Source organism: Artibeus jamaicensis, unplaced genomic scaffold (genome assembly GCF_021234435.1).
Source record: "Artibeus jamaicensis isolate MK-2021 breed Jamaican fruit bat unplaced genomic scaffold, CSHL_Jam_final scaffold_1689, whole genome shotgun sequence".
NCBI classification, from domain to species: Eukaryota; Metazoa; Chordata; class Mammalia; order Chiroptera; family Phyllostomidae; genus Artibeus; species Artibeus jamaicensis.
Genome location: NW_026522029.1, coordinates 4,639,604 through 4,663,309, shown reverse-complemented (window position 1 = coordinate 4,663,309; position 23,706 = coordinate 4,639,604). Strand labels below are relative to the sequence as shown.

General features: G+C 41.9%; 1 protein-coding gene across 3 annotated transcripts in view; it reads right to left on the bottom strand.

Moving 5' to 3' along the window:
• The window catches only part of TRIM33 (tripartite motif containing 33), a 112,543-nt gene extending 92,933 nt beyond the window's left edge, over window positions 1-19,610 (bottom strand). For 2 of the 3 annotated variants that reach the window (XM_053655868.1, XM_053655869.1), the window contains exon 1: window positions 19,038-19,609. In XM_053655868.1, the coding sequence (XP_053511843.1) occupies window positions 19,038-19,566 (529 nt within the window). In that variant the 5' untranslated portion in view covers window positions 19,567-19,609. Of the gene's footprint in view, window positions 1-19,037 lie in introns of all 3 variants that reach the window. The other variant, XM_053655870.1, reaches the window with a different exon arrangement.
• Between the last annotated feature and the right edge of the window lie 4,096 nt (window positions 19,611-23,706).

Genomic DNA, 23,706 nt, shown 5'->3' with positions numbered 1-23,706 from the left:
TCTGATAATGTAACTACTATTTATTTTAGAAACCTGTCATTTTAAGTGAGTTGTCACTATATAACCATTTATATTTTCCATGTCTTATTTATAAAAGTTGAATTGGAAGAAGAACATCTTAGCTAAATAACCTTGACTTAGACACTATGACCTGTAATTTTTTCATTTGCAAAAGTAAATTGTATTGATGATCGCTTCGATCTTTAAAATTAAGTGAGTACTTAAGACACTGCACTCCCACACTCATGACAACTTTATCCACAAAAGCCAAGGCATGGCAACAACCAGAATGTCACCAACAAATAAATGGATAAAGTGATACGATGCCATTTGCAAATACATGGATGGATCTTTAGGACATTATGCTAAGTGAAATAAGCCAAACAAAGACAATTGCTGCATGGCATCACTTATATGTGGAAATTTTAAAAAAGTCAAACTCACAAAACAGTAAGAGAGTTGCTGCCAGGAACTGGAAGATGGGGGAACAGGGAGAAGTTGGTACAAGGGCTACTCTGCCGGGAGGTGAGTAAGATCTGAGGAGCTAAAGAGTACCAGGGGACTACAGTTGGTAACGACACACTGCATATCTGAAATCTGTTGTTGAAAGAGTAGAACTTAAATGAGCTCACCAACAGAGGCATAAAAATATGTGCGGTGATGGACGTGTTCACTGAATAGATGGGAGGAATTCTTTCACAATGTATATGTACACCAAATCGTGACATAAACATCAACATCCTAGAATTCTGTCCATTATACCTCAATAACACTGGAAAAAGGGTGGGGATCCTCAGAATCTCCACTGCCATGTTTTTTAAAAAATTATTTTGAGAGAGAGCAAGCACAAATTGTTGTTCCACTTTTTTAAAGCATTCATTGGTCAATTCTTGTATGTGCCCTGACCAGGGATCAAACACACAACCTTGGCTTATCAGGACAGTGCTCTAACCAACTGAGCTACCTGGCCTGGGCCTCCACTGCCATGATTTTAAATACAAGAGACTTTAATTAAGCTGACATTATTTTTAACACCTAAACTACTAAAAAAAACCCAAAACCCTCCTATTCCTCCCTATCAATGGGTAACAACAAGAAGGAGCCGAACTTCTACCCCCACTGAGCAACAACAAAAAGGAGCAGGTGGTGGGAGATGGAGCAAGTCACCACTCCACTGCACTCCCACACTGCGATGCGAAGGTCCCCGAGGGGGCTGAGATTCCACCCCTATCCTGCAGCAAAAAGTTGGCAGGAGTCATCCCTATTGCTTCCTCCATCCCTGGGGTCACTGGGCTCAGTGGAACCCAGTTTAGATGCAACAAAATTGTATGAGTTAGTATCTAATTTTGTTGGGGAAAACCCAGGGGGCCCTTCAATTCCATCTCATCTACTCACAACAAGGCAGTGACAGTCAGCCTCCACTTTTGCTGGTATAATAGCATCAGGGCTCAAATGGAAGCTGAGCATATATACCCACCTGGCTAGTCAATGTGTCTTCAACAGGAAGACTGCTACTAAAAAAGACGAAACAGGACCTCAAGTGACAGACATGATAACCAAAATTCAACACACTCAAAAATCACTGTAATATCAAAACCCAGAAAAAGTACAACTAATGAGAAAAGACAATTATCCTAAGAATTTATTCAAGAAAAGACTACATCCTGGTTTAATCTCACCCTGGCTGATGTGGCTCACATCAGGACTGAGCACCAGGCTGCACACTGAAAGTTCGCCTGTTCGATTCCTAATCAGGGCACATGAATGTGTTGCAGACCAGGCAGTCCCCAGTTGGGGGTGTTCGGGAGGCCCCATCAATGTTTCTCACACACTGATGTTTCTCTCTCTCTTTCCCCCTCCCTTCCCCTCTCTCTAAAAATAAATAAATAAAAAATATATTTTAAAATGTCTGTGGGTCTTAAACCACAACCCACTCCCCTCCCCACCATATCACCATGACGAAAGCAACAGTCCAGGCAGATATGACCAAAAAGACCTCTCCCACCAGCTCCAAATCCCCAAGAGGTGGTAGGCCACCAGCATTTCTAATCCCGCACAGCTCCGGATTGCATAAATCCAAGGCACTGTGGCCAAGAAATCAGAAGCTCCTTCCCCCATGGAGTCCCAACCCACAGGGTATAACCTTATCCCGGGTACAACAGGACAAGAATACTGGGGCAACTGACTCATAAGCTTGTGGGGCAGAGGTGCCATGCCTAAGGAGATGCAAGTAAGACCAGAGGCTCCTGCACCTCCGCTCACTCACTGTCACTCACTGGCCCTACCTACAGCTCCAGAGCAGTGGCTCAGAGAATTTGCCCAGAGGGGGAGGCAGACTGTAGGAAGAGAGCTGAAACTTTTCCCACGAGAACTGACTTTACTTGGAAGAGTGTGAAAAAGTTCTAACCTAATGACATTCTTAAAAACAGTAAATGTGCCCTGGCTGGTGTGGCTCAGTGGATTGAGCACAGGCCTGCGAACTAAGGGATTACGGTTCGATTCCCAGTCAGGGCACATGCCTCGGTTGCAGGCCGGTTCCCAGCGAGGGACACACAAGAGGCAACCATACATTGATATTTCTCTCCCTCTCTCCTTCCCTTCCCCTCTGAAGATGGATGAATAAAATCTTAAAAACAACAAACAAGCAAAAAACAGTAAATGTTGGTGGTAAACAAGTAAGAGGAAGCTAGCAGCTGCAAGAGAACAAGCTAAACCACAGGCTAGTTAGCTTACTACAGACCCGAAGAACCGAAAAAGAAGCCCTGTTAGAGTCATAACAAGCCTCAAAAACTACCTCTGAAAGCAGTCTGAATATAAGTACAACGGACTGGAAAAGTTATGTCCCATAAAACTGTCAACAACAGAGTAACCAGACCCCCATTATTAGCAGAGCCTAACAGCTCGATGTGATGCCAGCAGAGACAGAGAACTTAACACAGATCAAGGAAGTGAGACCTCCTAAAACCAAATATTCCAGAGTGAACGAACATACATGTCCAAGGTTATGCCTTCTGACAAGAGACATCAGAGGCTTTACACTACAGTGTTACAGCAACTACAGTGAAAAATAAACCTGACCTCACTAAAATGAACCAGTGAAGTTACTGATACCCACCCACCCCCAAAAAAAACCCCAGCCCTGACAGCCCCAGGGATAGGGATATCTGTATCACAAAAGGCAAAAATGGAAAAAGGCACAAAGGATATCAGACATATGGGGGAAGGGAGACAAAACAGCAGGTATAAATACAATTAAACAGTAAAACAGTGAATGTGAATGAATTAAACAACCCAACCAAAAGACAAGAGATTGTCAGGATAAATTTAAAAAATAATAAATAAATAACAGGACCCAAATATGCATTGTCTACAAGACACAATTTAGACTCAATATATAAATAGACTCAAAGTAAACAGGTCGGAAAAGATGTATCTTGCAAACAGCAACCATGAGGAGAGCTGGAGTGGCTCTATTTAATTTCAGCAGGCAGAACAATGGCCTTCCAAAGATATCTTACCTCCTAATCCTCAGAATCTGTTGAGAAATAAAAGATCAATGTACAAAACTCAGTTGTAGTTTTATGCAGTGAAAAGAATAACTGTGAAGAAATAATCCAAAAGATGAAATTAATAAAAATTTCATTTACAAAGCATCAGAAAGACTTAGAAATAAACATTTAAAGTGTAAAACGTGTATTCTGAAAGCTATCAAACACAGTTGAAATAAAGAAGACCTAAATAAACATTAAGATGTCCTATGTTCGTAGACTGGAATTTAATATTGTTAAAAGAGCAATAGTCCCCAAAACTGACATATAAATTCAATATAATTTCAAAATCCCAGCTGACTTTTTTTGTAAAATTGACAAGCTGATGCTAAAATTTACATATATGGGAAGTCAAGGGATGTAGAATAGCTAAAACAATCTTGAAAAATAATAAAAGGGGTGGAAGGGGAGACTTGCTCCCAATTTCAAAACTTAATACAAAACTACAATAAGGAAGATAACTGGCTACAGTCAAAAAGATACACATGTAGATCCACAGAATAGAATTCAGAGTCCTCAAATAAAAACTCAGGTTAGGACTTAGGGTGCTAAGACAATTCAACAGGGAAAAATTGTACAGCTAACCCTTCAACGACATACGTTTAAACGGTACAGGTCCATTTGAATGTGAATTTTTTTCAATAAATATATGTGTAAATTTTTTTTGGAGATTTCCTTACTACCATGAAGCAATTATATCGATTACACTAGGCTACCATCAATCATATTGGTTTTTCATTATCATTATCAATGCATGAATCATTATACCTGTACTTAAACAGGAATATCTTTTTTACACTATCTTTTCACTGTCTGGTGAAAATGTCTAGTAGTGTAATAGGGTGCAGACAGGAGGGGGGCCCCCAAAAAGGATTTGGAATGGGGTCCAGAACTCAAGCTGTCCAGGAAATATTAAGATGTCCTCATCATCACCACCACCGCCACCCCCACCACCCCTAGGTGTCAGTTGGGGGAAGTAACAAATGGAGCAGGGCCACTGAGAGCTGTTTTACATAGCAACAGTTTTGCAGCTAACCTATGGAATATCTGTAACCTTTAACTGGTTTCATAGATATGTTAAATAGCTGTGGCCATGCTTTAAGCCAGGGAGAAGGAAGTGACTTCTACCCAGGATGTAACTGGGGGCTGGTCCCCTGAGTTACAGCTCCTGCGTGAGAGCTTGGAATTGACTGGCTCCATGCCATGGGGCCACACCTGCCCAGACTCACTATGGCAGTCCAGTAAAGCTGGGAGGATATGAAGTCCTGGCAGGTGTAACCAATTGTAGGAGGAGCCGGAAATGGGGCTGCAAAGAAGGACTGGCTCAGGGATTTAAAGGCAGACATGGCAGCCATCGCAAGAAGCACACAGTTTTAGCAGAGTGAGGACCCCCTCTTGGTAAGGTGAAAGAGAGAGCGCCACCCGGTTTTGGCAGAGTGCAGACCCCCTCTTGCCCAGGTGAAAGAGAGAGCCACGCGCTTTAGGCCAGAATGGGGACACCCACAGCCATGTGAGAGAGAATCACCATGCAGCTTTAGCAGAGAACTACCACTCAGCTTTGCCATAGTGGTGATCCTACCTGCTCTGCAGCCAGGTCAAAAAAGAACTGAGCGTTTTTGGTCAGAGTGCTGACCCCTGCAGCTTTGGTAGAAAAGGCCCACACAGCTTTGGGGTGCTCCATTTGTCCGCGTGGCCTGGAAAGCAGGAGAGACTTTGCCTGGGAAAATGGGTACAAAGAATTCTTGCCAGTGGACCGTAAGACGGTGCCGCATGACTTTGGATTAATTGAAGATCCTGCCTGGACAGCGACACAGCTACCGGTACCACCTGCCTGGAAAAAAATGGACGTGTGCCCTTTTCCTGATTTAAGGAACCCGGAGTTAGTACAGGGGGAGAAGGGAGCACTGTGTGCGTAGGTAGATATCCTAAAGGACTTTGATATTTTAATGAAGATGTTAGGTCTGTATAGCATTAAATAAACATTTCCTTTCCTTTTCACAAATCTCTGGCATCGAGAGATGTCTTTCTAATTGGCGATGGATGTTCAGGCCCAGTAGGGGGTCCGGACAGTTTTAGTATAACATCCTTTGGAGTCTGGCCAGTGCATCTGTTCGGTAAGTTTTTGGTGTCCCTGGGTGAGCCAAATACTGCCCCCTTTGGACCTCTGTTCTGTAACAGTAGTACGTATAGCATCCACAGTGTTTTCTATCACATAAGACGATATTGATGTAGATACTGACAGACAATTCATCTCATAAAGCCATTGTAAGCTTATGGCATTGATCAATACAGCACACTGCTGTAAATGTGTTTTTCTCTTAGGGGGCTGGTGCCTCTAATCCTCAGTCAACTGTATTTTCAATAAATGGTGCTGAGACACTAGATATCCACATGCAAAATAATGAAGCTGGACCCTAACCTCACATACAAATTTTACATGAAAAATTAACTTGACTACATTATGGATCCAAGTGTAAAGCTAAACCTGTAAAGCTCTTCAGAGGAAATATAAGAGTACATCTTTGTGACCTGAGGCTAGGGAATGGCTTTTTAGATATGACATTAAACACAAAAGCACACACACACACACACACACACACAAAATAAACTGTACTTCACTGAAACTGGACTTCAGCACAACTTTTGTGCTGCCAACTTTATGAATACAATTAATGCCAATGAGTTGTACATTTAATAATGGGTAAAATGGCAAATTTTCTTACATATTTTGTACAGTAAAAGAGAAGTTTTTAAAAAATAGCAAGGTGTTAAAAATACTTATGCAACGTACCATCAAAAAAGTGAAAGACAACCCAAAAATACAAGATACAATATATGCAAATCAGATATAAGGATCTACTATCTAGAATATACAAAGAACTCTGACAACTTCACATAAAACAAACCAATTAAATAATGGGCAAGACCCTGACTGGTGTGGTTCAGTTGGCTGGGTAACATTCTACAAAGTGAAAAGTCGCTGGTTCGATTCCTGGTCAGGGCACATGCCTGGGTTCCAGGTTCTGTCCCCGGTCAGGGCAATTCAAGAGGCAACAGATCAGTGTTTCTCTCTCACATCGATGTTTCTCTCCCTCTTTCTCCTTCCCTTCCGTTCTCTCAAAAAAATACACTATTTTTTAAAATCCTTCAATAATGGGCAAAAGGCTTAGAGGGTCATGTTCCATTTCCTCAAAGAAAAAATACAAATAAAATACACATGAGAAGATGCTCAACATCACTAGCCATCAGGAAAAGGCAAATGAAAACCACAGTGAGACCCCACTTCGTGCCCACAGATGGCACCCATACAAAAGATATAACAACTGTTGGCAAGATTATGGAGAAATCGAGACCCTCACACATGTTGCTGATAGGAATATACTCATAAAATGGTACAGCCACTCTGGGAAATAGTCTGGCAGTTCCTCAAAGAGTAAATACAGTTACTGTATACAAACTAGAAATTCCATTCTATAAACACACATAATGAAAGTGAAAACATGTTTGTTCATGAAAAAATTTGTAAAAAACATTCATAGCAGCATAGTTATAATAGTCAAAAGGGAGAAACTCAAGGCCTATCAACTGATGAACAGATAATCAAAATGTGGTATAACCACAAACAAAGTATTATTCAAGCCCAAAAAGAATGATGACCTGGGCCCTGGCCAGTGTGGCTCAGTTGGTTGGAGCATGGTCTGTAAACCAAAAGGTCACCGGTTCAATTCCCAATCAGGCACTGGACTAGGTTGTGTGCAGGTTCGGTCCCCACTCAGGGTGCATACAAGAGGCAACCGATCTGTGTTTCTCTCCCTCTCTCCCTCCCCCTCAAAAGAAATAAATAAAATCTTGGGGAAAAAAATAAAAGAAAAAAAATTTTTGGTGTCAACGCGTGCTACAGCACATACGAATCTTGAAAACTCTGTGGTGAATGGAAGAAGCCTGTGACTGAAGACCACTCACGATCTCATTTATATGAAATGTTCCGAAAAGGCCGATCTGGAAGAGACTGAAAGCAGGTCAGTGGTGATGTCTGGGTCTGGGAGAGGGCACTGTGAGTAAATGGGAGGTGACCACCAACTGAGTACAGGGCTTCTTTTTGGGGTGATGAAAACATTCTAAAATAGACTGTGTGATGGTGCACACCTCTTGTGAATATACCTAAAACCACTGTACACTTTGACTGTTTGTAAACTATACCTCAATAAAGTCCTCATATTTTTTAAAGAATAGCTATACTAAGATCAAATAGATTTCAGAGCAAAAGACAAAGTATCTCCAAGATACATTTTTAAATGAATAAATTAAATATGGCTATTTACATAAAAGAGAAAAGGTTTTTATTTGCATTTACATAGGGTCAGGTCTCATTGTTTACAGTAGTTATATTCTATGAAGTTGCTACAAAATATAAATTAGTAGATATTGAACCATCACTAGGGGAAATTCAGGGTTGGTCCCTGCAAGACAATGGGCACATTTTCATCTACCAACCAAATACAATCTTCTTTTATGTGTATTTCTTAAACACAATATGTACTCTAGATTTATTAACACTGAAATCAAGCCATCAGCACTGTAACTCCAATAACACTATAAATGCCTTGAAATAATCTAACATGTATTTTCTCCATAAAGTGTATATATATATAGTCTTCTTGCACTTAGAAACACTACACAGCACTTCAGCTCTACATGTGAGGGTCATTTTAAACAGAGAAATCAACAAAATGTACAAAAATGAGAAAAACGTGGCACAAAACGAGATACAAAAGATTTTCATTTCCACTACGAGAGCTGAAGGAAGGCAGAGCATCGCCTGGTTCCCCCTCTGCTGGGAACACATGCGTTGGGCACCTCAAGTACTTTGCCATATTTTGCACATGCCCACGAATTAGAAAATGCCACAATGACTGATTTTAGGGGTACAAATTAATTTTAGTGACTAGGTGAATTCTAAAACACAGGACCACAAATAATGAGAAATGAGTCTATGTAGTTTTAAAATCTCTGGAAGGGAAAACAATTTAAAAGTATTTTTTACTGTGGCAAAATAAGTTTACACATTTTTACCATTTTCACATACCTCATTCTGTAGCATACACATTTTTACCATTTTCACATACCTCATTCTGTAGCACTAATTACATTTAGAATGCAGTGCAACCAAACTGTTTTCTACAACAGGAACACCATTTTACATTCCCACAAGCCATGTTCAAAGGTTGTAATTTTTCTGCATCCTTATCAACACTTTTTGATTTTTTCATTAGAAGCAACCTAGAAGTGGTGTCTTGTGGTTTTCATTTACATCTCTAATAACTAATGATCCTGAACATCTTTTCATGTGCTAGGCTACATGTATATATATCTCCATTTACTTATCTATTTACTCGCTCGTTCATTCATTTATTTTCAGACAGAGGGGAAGGGAAGGAGAAAGAGAGGGAGAAATATCAATGTGTAGCTGCCTCTCACATGCACTCTACTGGAACCTGGCCCGCAATCCAGGGATGTGCCCTGACTGGGAATCAAACCAGCGACCTTTTGGTTTTCAGGCTGGCGTTCAATCCACTGACCCACACCAGCCAGAGCAAAGAGAAAAATGTTTAATTTGGGTATCAGCATTCTAATAAGCAACAAGTGGGATGACAGCCACAGTGGTCTAGAATTTTTCTCTGGCAGTCAACATGAGGCATGGCATCAGAAAGCGCAGTAAATACTTTGTGCCTTGTGGACACACTAGTATCAAGAGTATTGTGTACGTATGTATGTAAAAAAGAAAACAAACTTCCAAATAAAATTCACAAAACTCCTAACAATAATTAAGTAAAGATTTTTGTAAAACAAATCTACTAATATGATGATGAGATTCTTTTGTAAGAGATAATGTTTTACTTAACTGGGAGGATTTAATTAACTCACCATCAGTAAAGAGTTTTTCCTTGCCTGGATAACAAATAATCCATGCAAAAAGTAACCTTGATTTTATTTTATTTCTTAATTTTAAAGTCTGCTGTGATGAGATAACCCATTTTTAATTTTCTGATTTCTCTGTCCATTGCTTTCCTGTGAGTTGGGAATATCATGACTAGTACATAAGGTGGTATTGTCCGTATGTTGTATTGTTATATAAACAAGTAAGTATATAGCTATGTAGAACTATAGTAAAAGTGAGTAATAAACACTTTGCCAACTAATTCAAAAAAGAAATAACTCACACTCCACTGTACATTAAATGCAGAACATGTGAAATCCACTTTTCTTATTTCAAATGATAGATATGCACTGAAAATTAAAGTATTTCTGTAAATGTCATGCTACAGTCATACATATACATCTACAAAGTTATTACCGCATCACTACAATTTGTAGTGCACCAAAAAGCAGTGCAAAGCAATGAGCACCACATACAGTCTCTGTCACAACTATTCATTTTGCCATTGCAGCATGAAAACAGTCATAGATAATACTTAAAGAAACGAGCATAGCTGTATTCCAAAAATGTTACTTATGGCCCTGACCAATGTGGCTCAGTTGGTTGGGCGTCATTCCACAAAGTGAAGGGTTGTCTGTTTGATTCCCATGCAGGGCACATGCCTGGGTTGTGGGTTTGTCCCCAGTAAGGGCATGTACAAGAGGCAACCAATTAATGCTTCTCTCTCACGTTGCTATTTCTCTTCCTCTCTTTCTCCCTCCCTCCCTCTCTCTCAAAATACTAAAATCTTTTTTTTAATGTTAATTACAGCACAAATTTTAATTTCATACAATTTTTACATGTCACAAAATATTTTTGATTTTTTCCAACTGTTTAAAGATGTAAACATCATTCTTATCTCATAAGCCATATAAAATCAGGCAGCAGGCTAGATGTGGCCCATGGGTCTCAGTGTGCCAACCCCCTCCACTGATCTAAAGTGAAGTCCAACAATTAACAAGTACAAAGCCTCCTATCAGCATTTGCTTGCCTCACTCAAATGGATGAGTACAAGGATTCTACCACTTGAGGAAGCCTAAAACAAAAAGGAACACAAGAAATTAACATAAAGAGAAAAAAGATTAGAAAACAAAGTCAAGGAGATCTTTCAGAATGTGAGTTGAATGAAAAAGCACAAAGAGAAGGAAAACAGAAGACAAAAGGCAGGAGAGAGAATATGAATTCAAAAGTACCAACCTCCCAACAGTAACAGTTCCAAAAAATGTTTGGGGGGATGTAGAGGGTGAGGGAAGAAGGGTATCCTTACAAAAATTTTTTTTAAGATTTTATTTACTTTTAGAGAGAGGGAAAAGGAAGGAGAAAGAGGGAAGAGAAACATCAATGTATGTGACACACAAAATCAGCTGCCTCTTGTGTGCCCCCAACTGGGGACCCTGCCCACAACCCAGGCATGTGCCTGACTGGGAATCAAACCAGCAATCTTTCAGTTACAGGCTGGTGCTCAATCCACTGAGACACACCAGTAAGGGCTAAAAATTTTTAAGTTTAAAATGTGTTACTACAAAGATCACAAGACCAACAGAAAGACAGTGAATTATTAAAAACGATGTAAGGGAAAAAAATCAATAGAAGCATATCACTGTATTTCAAAATAAGGATAAAGAGATTAAAAGGTTCCAGGAAGAGTAAATAAAACAATCAGACTAGTATTGTCAACACAAATTGGAGACCTGCAAGAGAGCTTTCCTCAAAGTTCTGAGGAAAAAAATGTATTCAACCTAGAATTTCATATTCAGTCATGCTATTACCATTTAAGTAGAAGGGTAAAATAAAGAGAACTTTGAAAATGCAAAGGCTCAGAAATGTTATTCTCGGCAACTGTTAGGATGTACAAACAGGGTAGTGAACTGAGAATGGAGATGATATGGGAGACTAGAGCTTATGCAAAGTAGGTAGAACCAACATTCTTCATAAAGCAGGCCCGAATTACACTCTCTGAAGGGTGCGTAAGCAAATAATAGTAGCAAATTTTTAAAATCTGACCAATAGCACAGAAATAAAATTGTCACTGCCTAAATTCAGAGTGAGGAACTTTCCTCCTGAGAATTTCCAAACACAGGTCAGCCTACAATATAAACCCTAAATCAACCTATGCCAGTTCTGAGAAACACCAACTAAACTTAATTTCAATGCTTCTGTGTTGGTGGCACCCAAAAGAAGCAAAGACAAAACACTCTTCAGAAGCTGGTAGTTGCAAATCAGCTGACAGGATTCATACATAAAGTCCTGATAAACACAGTTACCATCAAAATCTGTAAAACACTGGAACACACCATCTACTATGCTATGATCAAGACTAGGCAGAAGCTAGACCAGCTGGGGTAACTCAGGGGACTGAGTGTGGGTTTATGAACCAAAGGGGTACCAGTTCGATTACCAGTCAGGGCACATGCCGGGGTTGCAGGCCAGGTCCCTAGAATCTGGCAGGCAAGAGGCAACCACACACTGATGTTTCTCTCCCTCTCTTTCTCCCTCCCTTCCCCTCTCTAAAAATAAAAAAAAAAAAAAAAAAAAAGACTAGGCAGAAGCTAGTTGTAAAATAAGACCTCAAAAACCTCAGATGATGAAATTATCAAATACAAACAGAAAATTAATATACTTTAGATATTTAAAATGAGAAAACAAAACAAACACAGCTAGCTAAGTGTAATCTGAGACAAACCATTTACATTAAAAGTAAAAATATAAAGTATAGCCCTGGCCCAGTGGCTCAGTTGATTGGAGCATTATCCTGTAACTGAAAGATTACTGGTTTGATTCTGGTCAGGGCACATGTGTAGATGCTCCTGAGCTTACAATGGAGTTATGTCCCAATAAACCCACTGTAAGTATAAAATATTAAGTTGAAAATGCTTTTAACCTACCATGCATCATAGCTTAGCCTGGCCAATTTCTACCTAATGGATATCACTTTCACACCATGGTAAGGTAGAAAAATCATTTAAGTCACACCATGGTAAGTCATGGACCATGTATATATAAGAATAACTCAAAAAGATATGGAAGAACTTCCTAGGAAAAATGACTACATAATATTCAAAACCAGAAGATTTCAGTAAATGGTAAGGCATACAATGTTTATGAATAGGCAGACACTAAACTGTAAATAAAGCATGTTTACCCAAATTTATCCATATACGCAAAGCAATTCCAACAAAAAATACTGACAAGTTTTTTAAATGAACTTTTACAGATGATTCTAAAATATGTAAGAGCAAAAAGTCAAGGTAAGTCAAAATAATCTTGATGATGAACAAGGTGTATATGGAGGGGAATGAAATTACCTTAATGAACACAAGCAGACTTCATTTTACTGCGCCTTGCATATTTTGCCTTCTCTACAAATTGAAGGCAAGACCCTCCACCAGCAAAAGATTACAACTCACTGAAGCTCAGATGATCATTAGCATTTTTAAGCAGTTTTAATTAAGTTATATATACATTGCTTTATTAGACATAATGCTTTTGCATACTTAAAAGACTACAGTATCATGTAAATACTGTAAATGCACTGGGAAACCAAAAAATTTGTGTGGCTCACTTTATTGTGATATTCACTTTTCTGCGGTGGTCAGGAACCAAACCCGCAGTATCTCCAAGGTATGCCTGTAACAAAGTATACCTCAGCTTTATAACAGGCAATAAAATCAGAAAAACTGGGGGTGGGGGGTTTAATAAGAAAAATACACCTGTCATATATCAAAAGACAAGTTTCTAAAGAGTAAAAAAAAAGTCAAGTGTATTAGTTATCTGTTGCTACGTAACAAATTACCCCAAAACTTAGTGGCTTAAAACAGTAGTTCATTAGCTCTGTTTCTTAGAGTGAGGAATTTGGAAGTGGCTTGGCAAGTGGCTCTGTCTCTGGGCCTCCCAATGAGGTTGCAGTCAGGTGTCAGCCAGGACTGCAGTCATCTGAGAGCCTGACTATGCTACCAAAGTGGTTCATTCACGTGGCCAGCAAGCTGGTGCTGGATGTTGGCAGAAGGTCTCAGTTCTTCTCTACATGGGTTTCTTTACAGGTCTGATAGAGTAGCAGTTGTTTTCACCAACGACACAGGATCCGAAGAGTTAAGAGTAAAACTGTATGTCTTTAATGGCCTAGCATTAGAAGTGACTGTTAATTCTGCCATAGTCTCTCGGCCGCCCAGACCAGCGAGTCACCATAGGCAGAGACTGCAGAGGGCATCTAGAGGCTAGATGCCACACCAAGCCACGGTAGGCTCAGAATAAATCTTCAACTTACATAACTAACAAAGGATCAGTATATGGAACTTACCAAGAATTCTTGTAAATCATAACAAAAAATATAAACGTGCTAAAAGAGATAGAACACACAGGGACAAGCAATTCACAGAAGCAGCAACATAAATAACATATAATCAGCATTCAAAAGTGTTATTCATTAGTACCACATTAATTCATGCTATTTACCCATCGTGAAAGCACAGACTTCAAATATTTTTCTAAAAATAATCTACTTATATTCATTAATCCTTGGTCTTTTTCCCCTCTTTCCCTTGAGACCTATGTCCATTCTAGAAGCGACTCCCTAGTAGGTAGTTCGTGGCCACAGAAGACACAGAGGTTAATTTACCCAATATTATAAAAGCTCAACCCCCAATCCTGGACTTAGGAAAAGTAAAATGATACAACCCAGTCAACCAATCTTAATATGCAGGGTAGGGGGGAATAATAACTATAGTGAGGAATTTACAAAAGGTCAACCAGTTATTAAGTCTTTTTTCACCTTTATGTTCTTTTTAGCGAGCTCTTTACAAACTACAATGGGTACCCCAAAATGAACTCTAAATGTATGAATCTGCAACCTTCTACTATTCCATGGTCTGACATCCCTCCCAATGACTCTATACCATCATTTTCTGACTGTCCTTTACGGAGCAGGTCTCAAACTTTCTTGTCTCAGGATCCTTCTTATCCTCTTAATTATTGAGAATCTCCAAGAATTTTACTTAAATGGGTTTTACCCATCAATATGTATAGTATTAGAAGAATTTTAAACTATATTAATATTTTAATTTGTTGCCCTGGCTGATGTGGCTCACTGGATTCAGGGCTGTTCTGCAAACCAGAAGGTCTCTGGTTCAATCCCAGTCAGGGCACGTGCCTGGGTTGTGAGCCAGGTTCCCACAGGGGGTTGGGGGGATGGGGGGCATGAGAGGCAACCACACATCTGATGTTTCTCTCCCTCCTTCCCTCTCTCTAAAAATGAATAAAGGTTTTTAAGAAATATTTTATTCTGTTAATAGTTTTATTGCAATTAAATATTATATTAATTTATTTAAAAACAAATGCATGACCTGCTTAAATAATGTATCAGAAATAACTATGCCCTGGCTGGTGTAGCTCAGTGGATAGAGCACGGGCCTGTGAACCAACGGATCCTGGTTTGATTCCCAGTCAGGGAACATGCCTGGGTTGCAGGCCAGTTCCCAACAGGGGACACACAAGAGGCAACCACACATTGATATTTCTCTCCCTCTCTTTCCCTTCCCCTCTAAAGATAAATAATTTTTTTAAAAAAAGAAACAACTACGTTTTCAGAAACAAAAATACCTCCTTAATGTCTGCTTTAATAGATGACTAAATCTGTTGTGATGGGTTGTTTTATCTGAAGAATACGAAGAAAACCTGGCCTCACACAGCTGTGTATTTTAAGAAAAGGGCAGGGTATTTTAGTAGCCTTTTCAGACAAATATGTGGCTCTTCTTTGATATAATAAAAAATATATAAGTATATTTATTTCTTTTCTTTTTCTTTTTTTTTTTTAGAGAGGGGAGAGGGGAGAAAGAGAGGAAGAGAAATACTGATGTGAGAGAGAAACACCAATCAGCTGCCTTCCGTTATGAGCCCAATGGAGACCCAGCCAGGGACCAAAGCTGCAACCTGAGCATGTGCCCTGACTGGGAACCAAACCCGTGACATCCAACCAACTAAAAGCCATACCAACCATGGCAAAAAGCACATTTATTTCTTAAATATCTGCTGTAATGTAGAACTTCAAACCATACTCATAACTTTTACTACTCTTACATTAAAATCTATTGGTCTATTTTGCACTTTACATCTTTTTTCTACACACGATTTTGTAATATCACACATTTGGTCATCTAGAAAACATTAGTTCCCTATGTTAACACTTTACTGCACAATATTCCAGAAAAAAAGTGCTAATATCACTACCAATCTCATCATAAATGCTTTTAAATACTGAGAAGCTGTCAAGCTCATGGCAGCAGATAGTTTTCCAAGATTCTAATTTTCTTTTAAAAGTTCCATATCTCCCTCTTAATTTTGCTATACACCTAATACTTCTCTTAAAAAAATAAAGCATTTAAGAAAAAGTACTCAGAAAAAGCCTCCCTCAGGAGGCAACAAGTGAAGTGATGAGCCCTCCACTCAGAAGCTACTTAGTGTGCATCAAAATCGCCTGGAGGGCTTGTTAACACCGACTGCTGGTCAGACAGCCTGCCGGGGGCACCCAAAATTTCCATTCTTAAGATCAGATGTTACTGATGTTGCTGGTCCAGAAGCTACACTTGGAGAACCACCGTGAGCAACCTCGGTGTGCTAGGGGAACAGAAGACGGTCAGTCGGAAGGGAGGGCAATGTACCTCTCAGCGATTCCGAACCACTTAAGATGAAAAACTACCAGCTCTGGCTTCCCAGACCAGAGACGGAACCACAAGTTGTCCGATAAAACTTTGCATTTACAAAGCATTTCACAATTTATAAAAGCATTTTCACATGTATTATTTAATTTGACTTTGTGAGAGATAAGTGAAGGCCTATTAGCTACATTTTAGAGATAAACTAAAGGACAGAAACATCATGAACCTGAGGGAACCAGAAAGCAAGTGGCAGAACTATGTTCCCTGACTCCAAATCCAGTGTTCCTTCCAGAAGAGCATGCTCACTTTTTTAAAGAGCAAAGCAAAAGATACAAACAGGAATTAATACTAACATTATTTTCTAGACTCCTTGCCTAAAAACATGGTGGCCGCCAGACTTCATTTGTTTTAGATACTGGTTAGAACGCAGTATTTCCTCAAGACTAACTAGTACTTAGACCCATCTATTTATTTCTCCTAGTTCAAAACAAAGGGTGGAGAAATGAAGTGGGACTTTACAGACTGTTATTCTCTCACCTGCACAAATATCAGAGAGCAAACTACATTACCTCAGTCCCTCCACCACAGCAGTCAAACCCAATTTTCACCCTGTGCTCCCTCTAAACCTCTAACCTAATCCAGGTTCCCACAAGAACACTAAATCCCAAATGTCTTACTACACTCATGAGGCCATGAGCAGTTACCTACACAACCATTATCCACCTTCTATATAACCATCACCATTTACTATCTTCTCCATCAATCAAATCCTTATTCTTAACATCCTTTCCTGCATGCCTCAATACCTCAAAACCAAAGTACCCAAAACTAAAATTATATCACCCCCCCTCCATACACACACCCACAACCTGTTCTGTGGCTGAATTGAATTACTTTATTTGCATTAACAGCACTGCTACCCATCAAACAAGACACGTGGAACTCCAGGCCCTGGCTGGGTGGCTCAGTTGGTTACAGCATCGTCCCCATACACCAAGGTTGTGGTTTCCATCTCTGGTCAGGGTACATACAAGAAGCAACCAGTGAGTGCATCAATAAGTGGAACAACAAATCTCCCCACTGCCCTCTCAAAAAGCAATAAATAATTAAATTAAATTTAAAAGCCTGGAACTCTCAATGCTCTTATCTCCATTACCATGGCTACTTACAATTAGTTACTACTACTACAGACTAGCTAACATTTCATTAGTAACTATCATGTACTAGTCAGTATACATACTTTATTCTATCAATGAAATAACTCTATGAGGAAGGTAATTCTGTCCTTGTTTCACAAATGAGAAAACTTAAACTAAGAAAAATTGATCTGTCCAAGTCACAAGCAGGAAGTAACAAAGTAAACATCTAAACTCAAATGTCTCCCAAAGTCAATTTCATTCCTCCACAGCAACATGCTTCCTTCCTCAATACAGGACATCGGTCCTTCACTACCTATCCCCAATGCTTATTTCTCACCTAGATTACTTCCAAGATCCGCCTTCCTAACTGGGCCTGCTCCAGCCTCACGTTCCTACCCTTCAATGAGCCAAAATGCTTCAGAATTCCCTTCGGTCTACACTGCACAAGATACACCCTATGGGATGAATCCCAAATGCTTTGGTGCAGATCCACAAAACCTTATTATCTGCAGCTCCTGACCTCAAAGGTTTGTAAATTTCTTTTCATAAATTTGTAACAAAACCCACCCTGAATTGTGGAAGGCTATTTATTGTCTACCTTATTAGTGTGATATTTGCATGTTTCACTACAGAAGTATTGTGTTTGATGATGTGTTGTTAACCCCAACCCTGCTGGAGTGTTAAAGACCTTTCCAGGAAGAAGAAAAATTTCCAAACTATTCTGAAGGGTTTCAGAAAGGGATTGCAGGCCCTTTACCTATTCAGCCCCTGAATCCAACCTGGTTTCCACCAATCACCTCACACATCCCTTAAATGAAGAGCTGTGTAAGGTGCCCTGGGAGTTACTCACCTTTCAAGAAACCTGGCCAAGGGTGTTCTATTCAGTGAAGTTTCCCCGACCTTCTCTAGACTGCGCCACTCCATTGCAGCAAGTGCCCACCTCCACTGCTATAGGTTCTGTATTTGTTTCCCTTAGACTGTGAATAAGCTCAGTAAGAATTTCATTCAATCCTACAGTGTCCGAAACACCAGGGGCTCATTAATGCACAATGAACTGAAATTCAGGCCCAGCTCTTCCTAGTTTCCAATTCCCTTCAAAGTTCATTTCTCCTTCACCCCTAAACCTTAGTATTTTTCCCTAACCATGCAGGCCTCTCAGAGCTCTTTTCCTACCAGAGTTTCTCCTTCCCAATGTCATCTTAAAATTACTTTCTACCAAACGCCTCCTCTTAACCCCAAACTCTCCAATGCCCTTTATCCTCTATTTAATCCCTAGTTCTTCTTTCCTCTAGTCTTGAACAGGTCAAGTCCCCCTCACAGCCTTCATCTCTTACCTACTCCCTCTTCAACACCTCTCCCACCTCTGGGCCCTCCCACACCAAGCGCTTCCCACCAGCCCTTTCCCAGAGCCCCTCTTCTCTCCGAACCTGCGCCCGCCCCGAGTCCACGCCTCCCCGGCGTGTATCCGCACCGCACAAACCTCCCCTGGAGCGATGTCCCCTCCCCCAGTCTCCCGCAGCTGGCACCCCCTCCCTCCACCGCCCTCGTATCTCTGGCCGTCCAGCTGCTCTGGAAACTGTCCCAGGGGCCGTGTCTTTCACCTTACAACCCTCGAGACCGCTCTGCTCGGAGCAGTCCCGGGCCCGAGTATCTCCATCCCCAGCTCTTCCTCGGCCCCGCCAAGCCCCTTCAGTCCAGACCTCCAGCAGGGCCTCCAGCTCACCTTGCTGGATGTCGCCGTTGCTGCCCCCCGGGATGGGCACGTTGAGCTGGCGCTCCGGCTCCGGCAGGCAGCGCAGGCAAAAGGAGTGAAGACAGGGCAGCAGCTTGGGCTCCGCCTCACGCCGGCTCTGCAAGCTCTGCTGACACACGGCGCAGGTGTCCAAGAGAGAGGCTGGAGGTCCAAGAGGCGGCCCCGCGGAAGGACCCGGAGCGGGAGCCGAGGTTGGAGCTGGGGCCGGCGTCAATACCGCCCCCCCAGGAACTGCAGGGCCCACGGAGGCCGCAGGGGCCGAAGCAGCCGGGGCCGAGCCCGAGGAGGCCGCGGCCACCCCCCCGTCGTCGGGCCGGGCCGCGCTGCTCTCCGCGTCCGCCCTGCCGCCTTCCTCCTCCTCCTCCTCTTCCACCAGCACCGCGGCGAGAGGCGGCTCCGCCTCCTGCGCCGCGGGCCCGACGGCCCCGGCAGTTACCGGCGCACTGCCGCTGCCCCCGCCGCCGCTCTCAGCCTCGCCGCCGCCTTTGTTTTCCGCCATGTTTTCCTCTTTGAACCCGCCGGACCGCCCCGCGCCGCCCGCCGCCCGCGCCGCCACCGCCCCCAGCCCCAGCCGCAGCAAGAGCGGCCGCCGAGAGCGAGCGAGCGAACGAACGAACGAACGGACGAGAGCGCGCGCGCACGCGGCGCCCCCGCCCTCGCGACGCTCCGTGGAAGAGGGGCGAGTGCGGCGCGCGCACGTACGTGGGACGTTCTTAGAGGGAGGCGGGAACTCAGGGCGCGGTTGCAGTGTTGTCCTACCCGGCCCTACGGCCTTGCGGTTCTGCGCCTTTCGCTGCGGCGCCGTGGTTCAGCTGGCTTTAAAAGCAAGAGGCATTGAGCGCCGCACTGCCTTTGGCTGGGGGTGGTTATGAGCTGGGACAAGAGTGGAAAGGATGGCGGGTAGGAGGCCAGTCCTGGTTCCCGCAGAGCTACCGTCTCCCGGGCGTCGCGGTCCCTAGACGCGGGCGGGTCCCCGCGGAGACGTCACTTGTACTGTCGGACGCCCGGGCCTCCTGCTCGAGGTGCTGACCTCCTGGGTCTCTGCTTTAACCGGCCGCGTTCCCTTGAGTGATTGTTCCTCAGGGGAGCAGTTAAGGGGTTTGCTTGCTTGCTTTTTTTTTTTTAACTGGGGAGCTACCAGAAATAGGCTCAAAGACCTGGTGAGGAAGAAACTCTGTAATAGCTGTGTTTAGATTCTTAAGGTGGCTGATTCTCAGACATAGCTTCATATCAGAAAACCAGTCAACTGAGGGTGCTTTCAGAGATAGATAGCAGGACCACACCCCAGACCTGCATTAGGAAATGGGGAGGCTGAACGATGTTGAAAAGTCACTTGGTCTGATTGTGATGTGCGTCAGTTTGGGGAGTCACCAATGTTAGGGATTACGAGTGCCCTAACAATGTTGGTAACAAAAGTTTTCAGAAAAGTCTATATTTGAGAAATAAGTACTCTGGGGATTTTTATGTAGTGCAACGATTGTTTTAATGTTGGGATCATGACGTGCTTTTGTGTTCTGACTTCCAAAAAAAACTTACTCGTTGAGCTGATACATAAATCCTTAAGAGAAACCACCCGGAAACATTTTTAATTTAGTTTTTCGAAAATATTGACCTCTGCTATGTATCCGGATAGTGTTTTAGAGACTCTAGAATAACAGCAGAGAATAAAAGATCTTGCCTTCAAGGAGTTTCCACATAATGAAGAATGGAGTGAAAGACTAAATTACTGAAATCAAGTAGGTTGAGGTATGAGGAAACAGTTCTATTCTTGTTTTAACAAGCCTAGGAACTTAAACTTTTGAACATTTCAGCCCTGCAGCAATGCCTCAATATTCATCAGACCTCCAGATAACCTTCTGATTACCCGATGACCTCCAGATAACCTTCTGATTACCTGCTGAAGGACTCACCAGTGTGGACTGCCTGACATCTGGACCAATTTTAGGGCTAAAAATGCAGAACTCATTATGCTCAAGAATGCACTTTGTTTGGAGGGGTGTTATTTTAAGAGAAAGAGAGAGGAAGAGAAACATCAATGTGTGGTTGCCTCTTGGGCGTCCCCAACTGGGGGACCTGGCCCGCAACCCAGGCATGTACCCCAACTGGGAATCAAACTGGTGACCCTTTGGCTCGCAGGCCAGCGCTCAATCCACTGAGCAGCCATACCAGTCAGGCCAAGAATGTGCTTCTTACTATAAGAACTCAACTTTTCTCTCTTCTTTTTCGGACCACTTCTGGTTTTTGCCTAGTTGTGCTTCCTATTGGCAGACCTCTAGACCCTTGAATAAATCTACCATTTGTTTCTATCCAGAGCCTCCAAACTCTTTGAGTTTGTTTGACACTAATGGGACAAAAATGAAAATAAACATATGCCAGGGAGTAATACATGCTATGAAGAAAAATAAGAGTAAAAGGGATCAGAGATGATTGGGGAAAGCCTCTGTTGATAGAATGAGCCTGTGGTTCTGTTGCAGAAGAGCGTGCTAGGCAGAGGAACAAACGGTAAGTACTAAGCAAAGATCCTAAGGCGACAGAGATTCTTAAATTGTTAGAGGCACAGCAAGGAGCCAGTATGGATGGAGTGGCTGCAACAAGGAAAAGAATAGTACAACATGAGATCAGAGAATTGAGGAGAACAGGCCATACACAGAAATGGTCTTCAATTTTCTTAACTTTAATGCCCTTGAAAAGAACTCTGAGCCCTGGCTGGTGTAGCTCAGTGGGTTGAGCACAGGCCTGCAAACCAAAGGGTCCCCAGTTCGATTCCCAGTCAGGGCACATGCCGGGGTTGCTGGCCAGGTTTCTAGTGGGGGGTGCATGAGAGACAACCACACATTGATGTTTCCCTCCTTCCCTTCCCCTCTCTAAAAATAAATATTTTTTTAACTTTGAAGAAAATTTTTCTTTTTTCAAACATTGTAACTTAACTATAAAATTTTCATCATGAGTCTAAATAGTTGCAGAGTGCAATTTCCACCATTTTGCAGTATTAACATTTTAAATTGTTACCTTACTTTTCAATCTACCCAATGGGAAAGTAAACACTAAAGTGGCTTAAACACTAGCATCCATTTTAAAGGTACATAATAAAAAGTGTTGTTTTAGTAAATAAATATTAAACATGAAAAGTAAAGTGTTATTGGGAATGTTTTAATGAAATGGCTGGTAGTTGGTTTTTTCCCCAATTTGTTCCTAATAGACGTGAGTGTATACAAAATTACTAAGAGACGGGCCTGTATCAATTCCACTTTTCATTTTCATAAGCATAAGCACTACATTAAAAAACTATAGATATATACATACTTGTGTATCCCTCGGAAAAAAATTTCCTCCATTGGAGTACCCGGGGTACTCATTCCCAAGTTTTAACATGCTGAGTGAGATGGAAAATCTTGGATGAGTTTTGAGCAAAGACTCAGAGTCAAAAAGAATCACTATGGCTTTCCTGGAGAAGTCACTTGGGGGTCAGAGTGGAAGAAGGAAAACCAGTTAGGCTGTTAATCCAATAATGGCTGATTGGACCAGGGTGGCTTCCGGGCAATGGTGAAAAAGATGCAGCATATGTAATAAGAAGCAAATGCTCTTCTCCAAATTGACTTTAAAAAAAGTTAATAGGCTGAACTTCTCAACCAAAATCTTTGAATTTTTCTTAACATTTTGATGCCTACTACTGCTTGCCTTTAATAAAATCTAATATAAAAGTGTTTTGAAAACCAAATAATTTTATAGAGAGGACTAGGCCCTTTCCCCCCATGCCATTTATCGTGTGCTCGGAGAAGGCAGTGCCTGGAAATGAACTGTCGTGGAGTACTTGGGGTTGTTGAAACAGATACCCAGCTGCACCCTTGATTGGCAATGGGAGCCCAAAAATCTTGGAGGAGAAACAACTCATTCTTGTGGCTGAAATACTGATAAATCTGTGGTGGAGAGACTGCATGGCGTGAAGAGTGAATCTGCTCTGAAGGCAAAATTACGGGTTTGAAGCCTGGTACCACCACCTACTACCTGTGTGATTTAGGGTAACTTATTTAACTTGCCTCAGTTTCCTCATTTGTCAAAGAGCATTTGTTACTAATAGGACCCACCTCAAGGTTTTCTGACAAATATTTGTAAAATGCTAACAGTACCTGGAATAGGGTGAACGTGAAATATTTGTAAAGAAGACCCAAAGATTCCTGAGAAGTCCAGAACTGGAGGGAGAAACAAAAAAGTATCTTAAAGATGGGCTGAAATGAGCAGCGGTTATAGAGGCTAATCCAGCCATTCCCCTAACACAGGCTATCTGTTACCCCAACCTGCCTGCCTGAGCATTATGAGAAAAATGTGTCTGAAATAAAAGAGAGAGCTATCAGTAGGCACCTAGCAGCTGTACCAAAGAGAAAATCCCCTAGAAATTGCTAGTAACCAGAAGTGGAAGGAACTTTCCCATTGTTCAGAAAGGAGAAGGAGAACTGGGAGGGACACAGGTGAGTGTTGGTAAGAGCATAATCCGCCAACTGGGCGTGGGAGATTGGCAACAGGAAGGCCCGTTCTGCAGCTCTTGGACAGAGCAACCACGGCCCACAGCAGGAGCGGAAGAGGGATCCTGAGCTGCTGTTGACATGTGGGGCACTTCTGCTAACCCGTGATACTTGCAGTC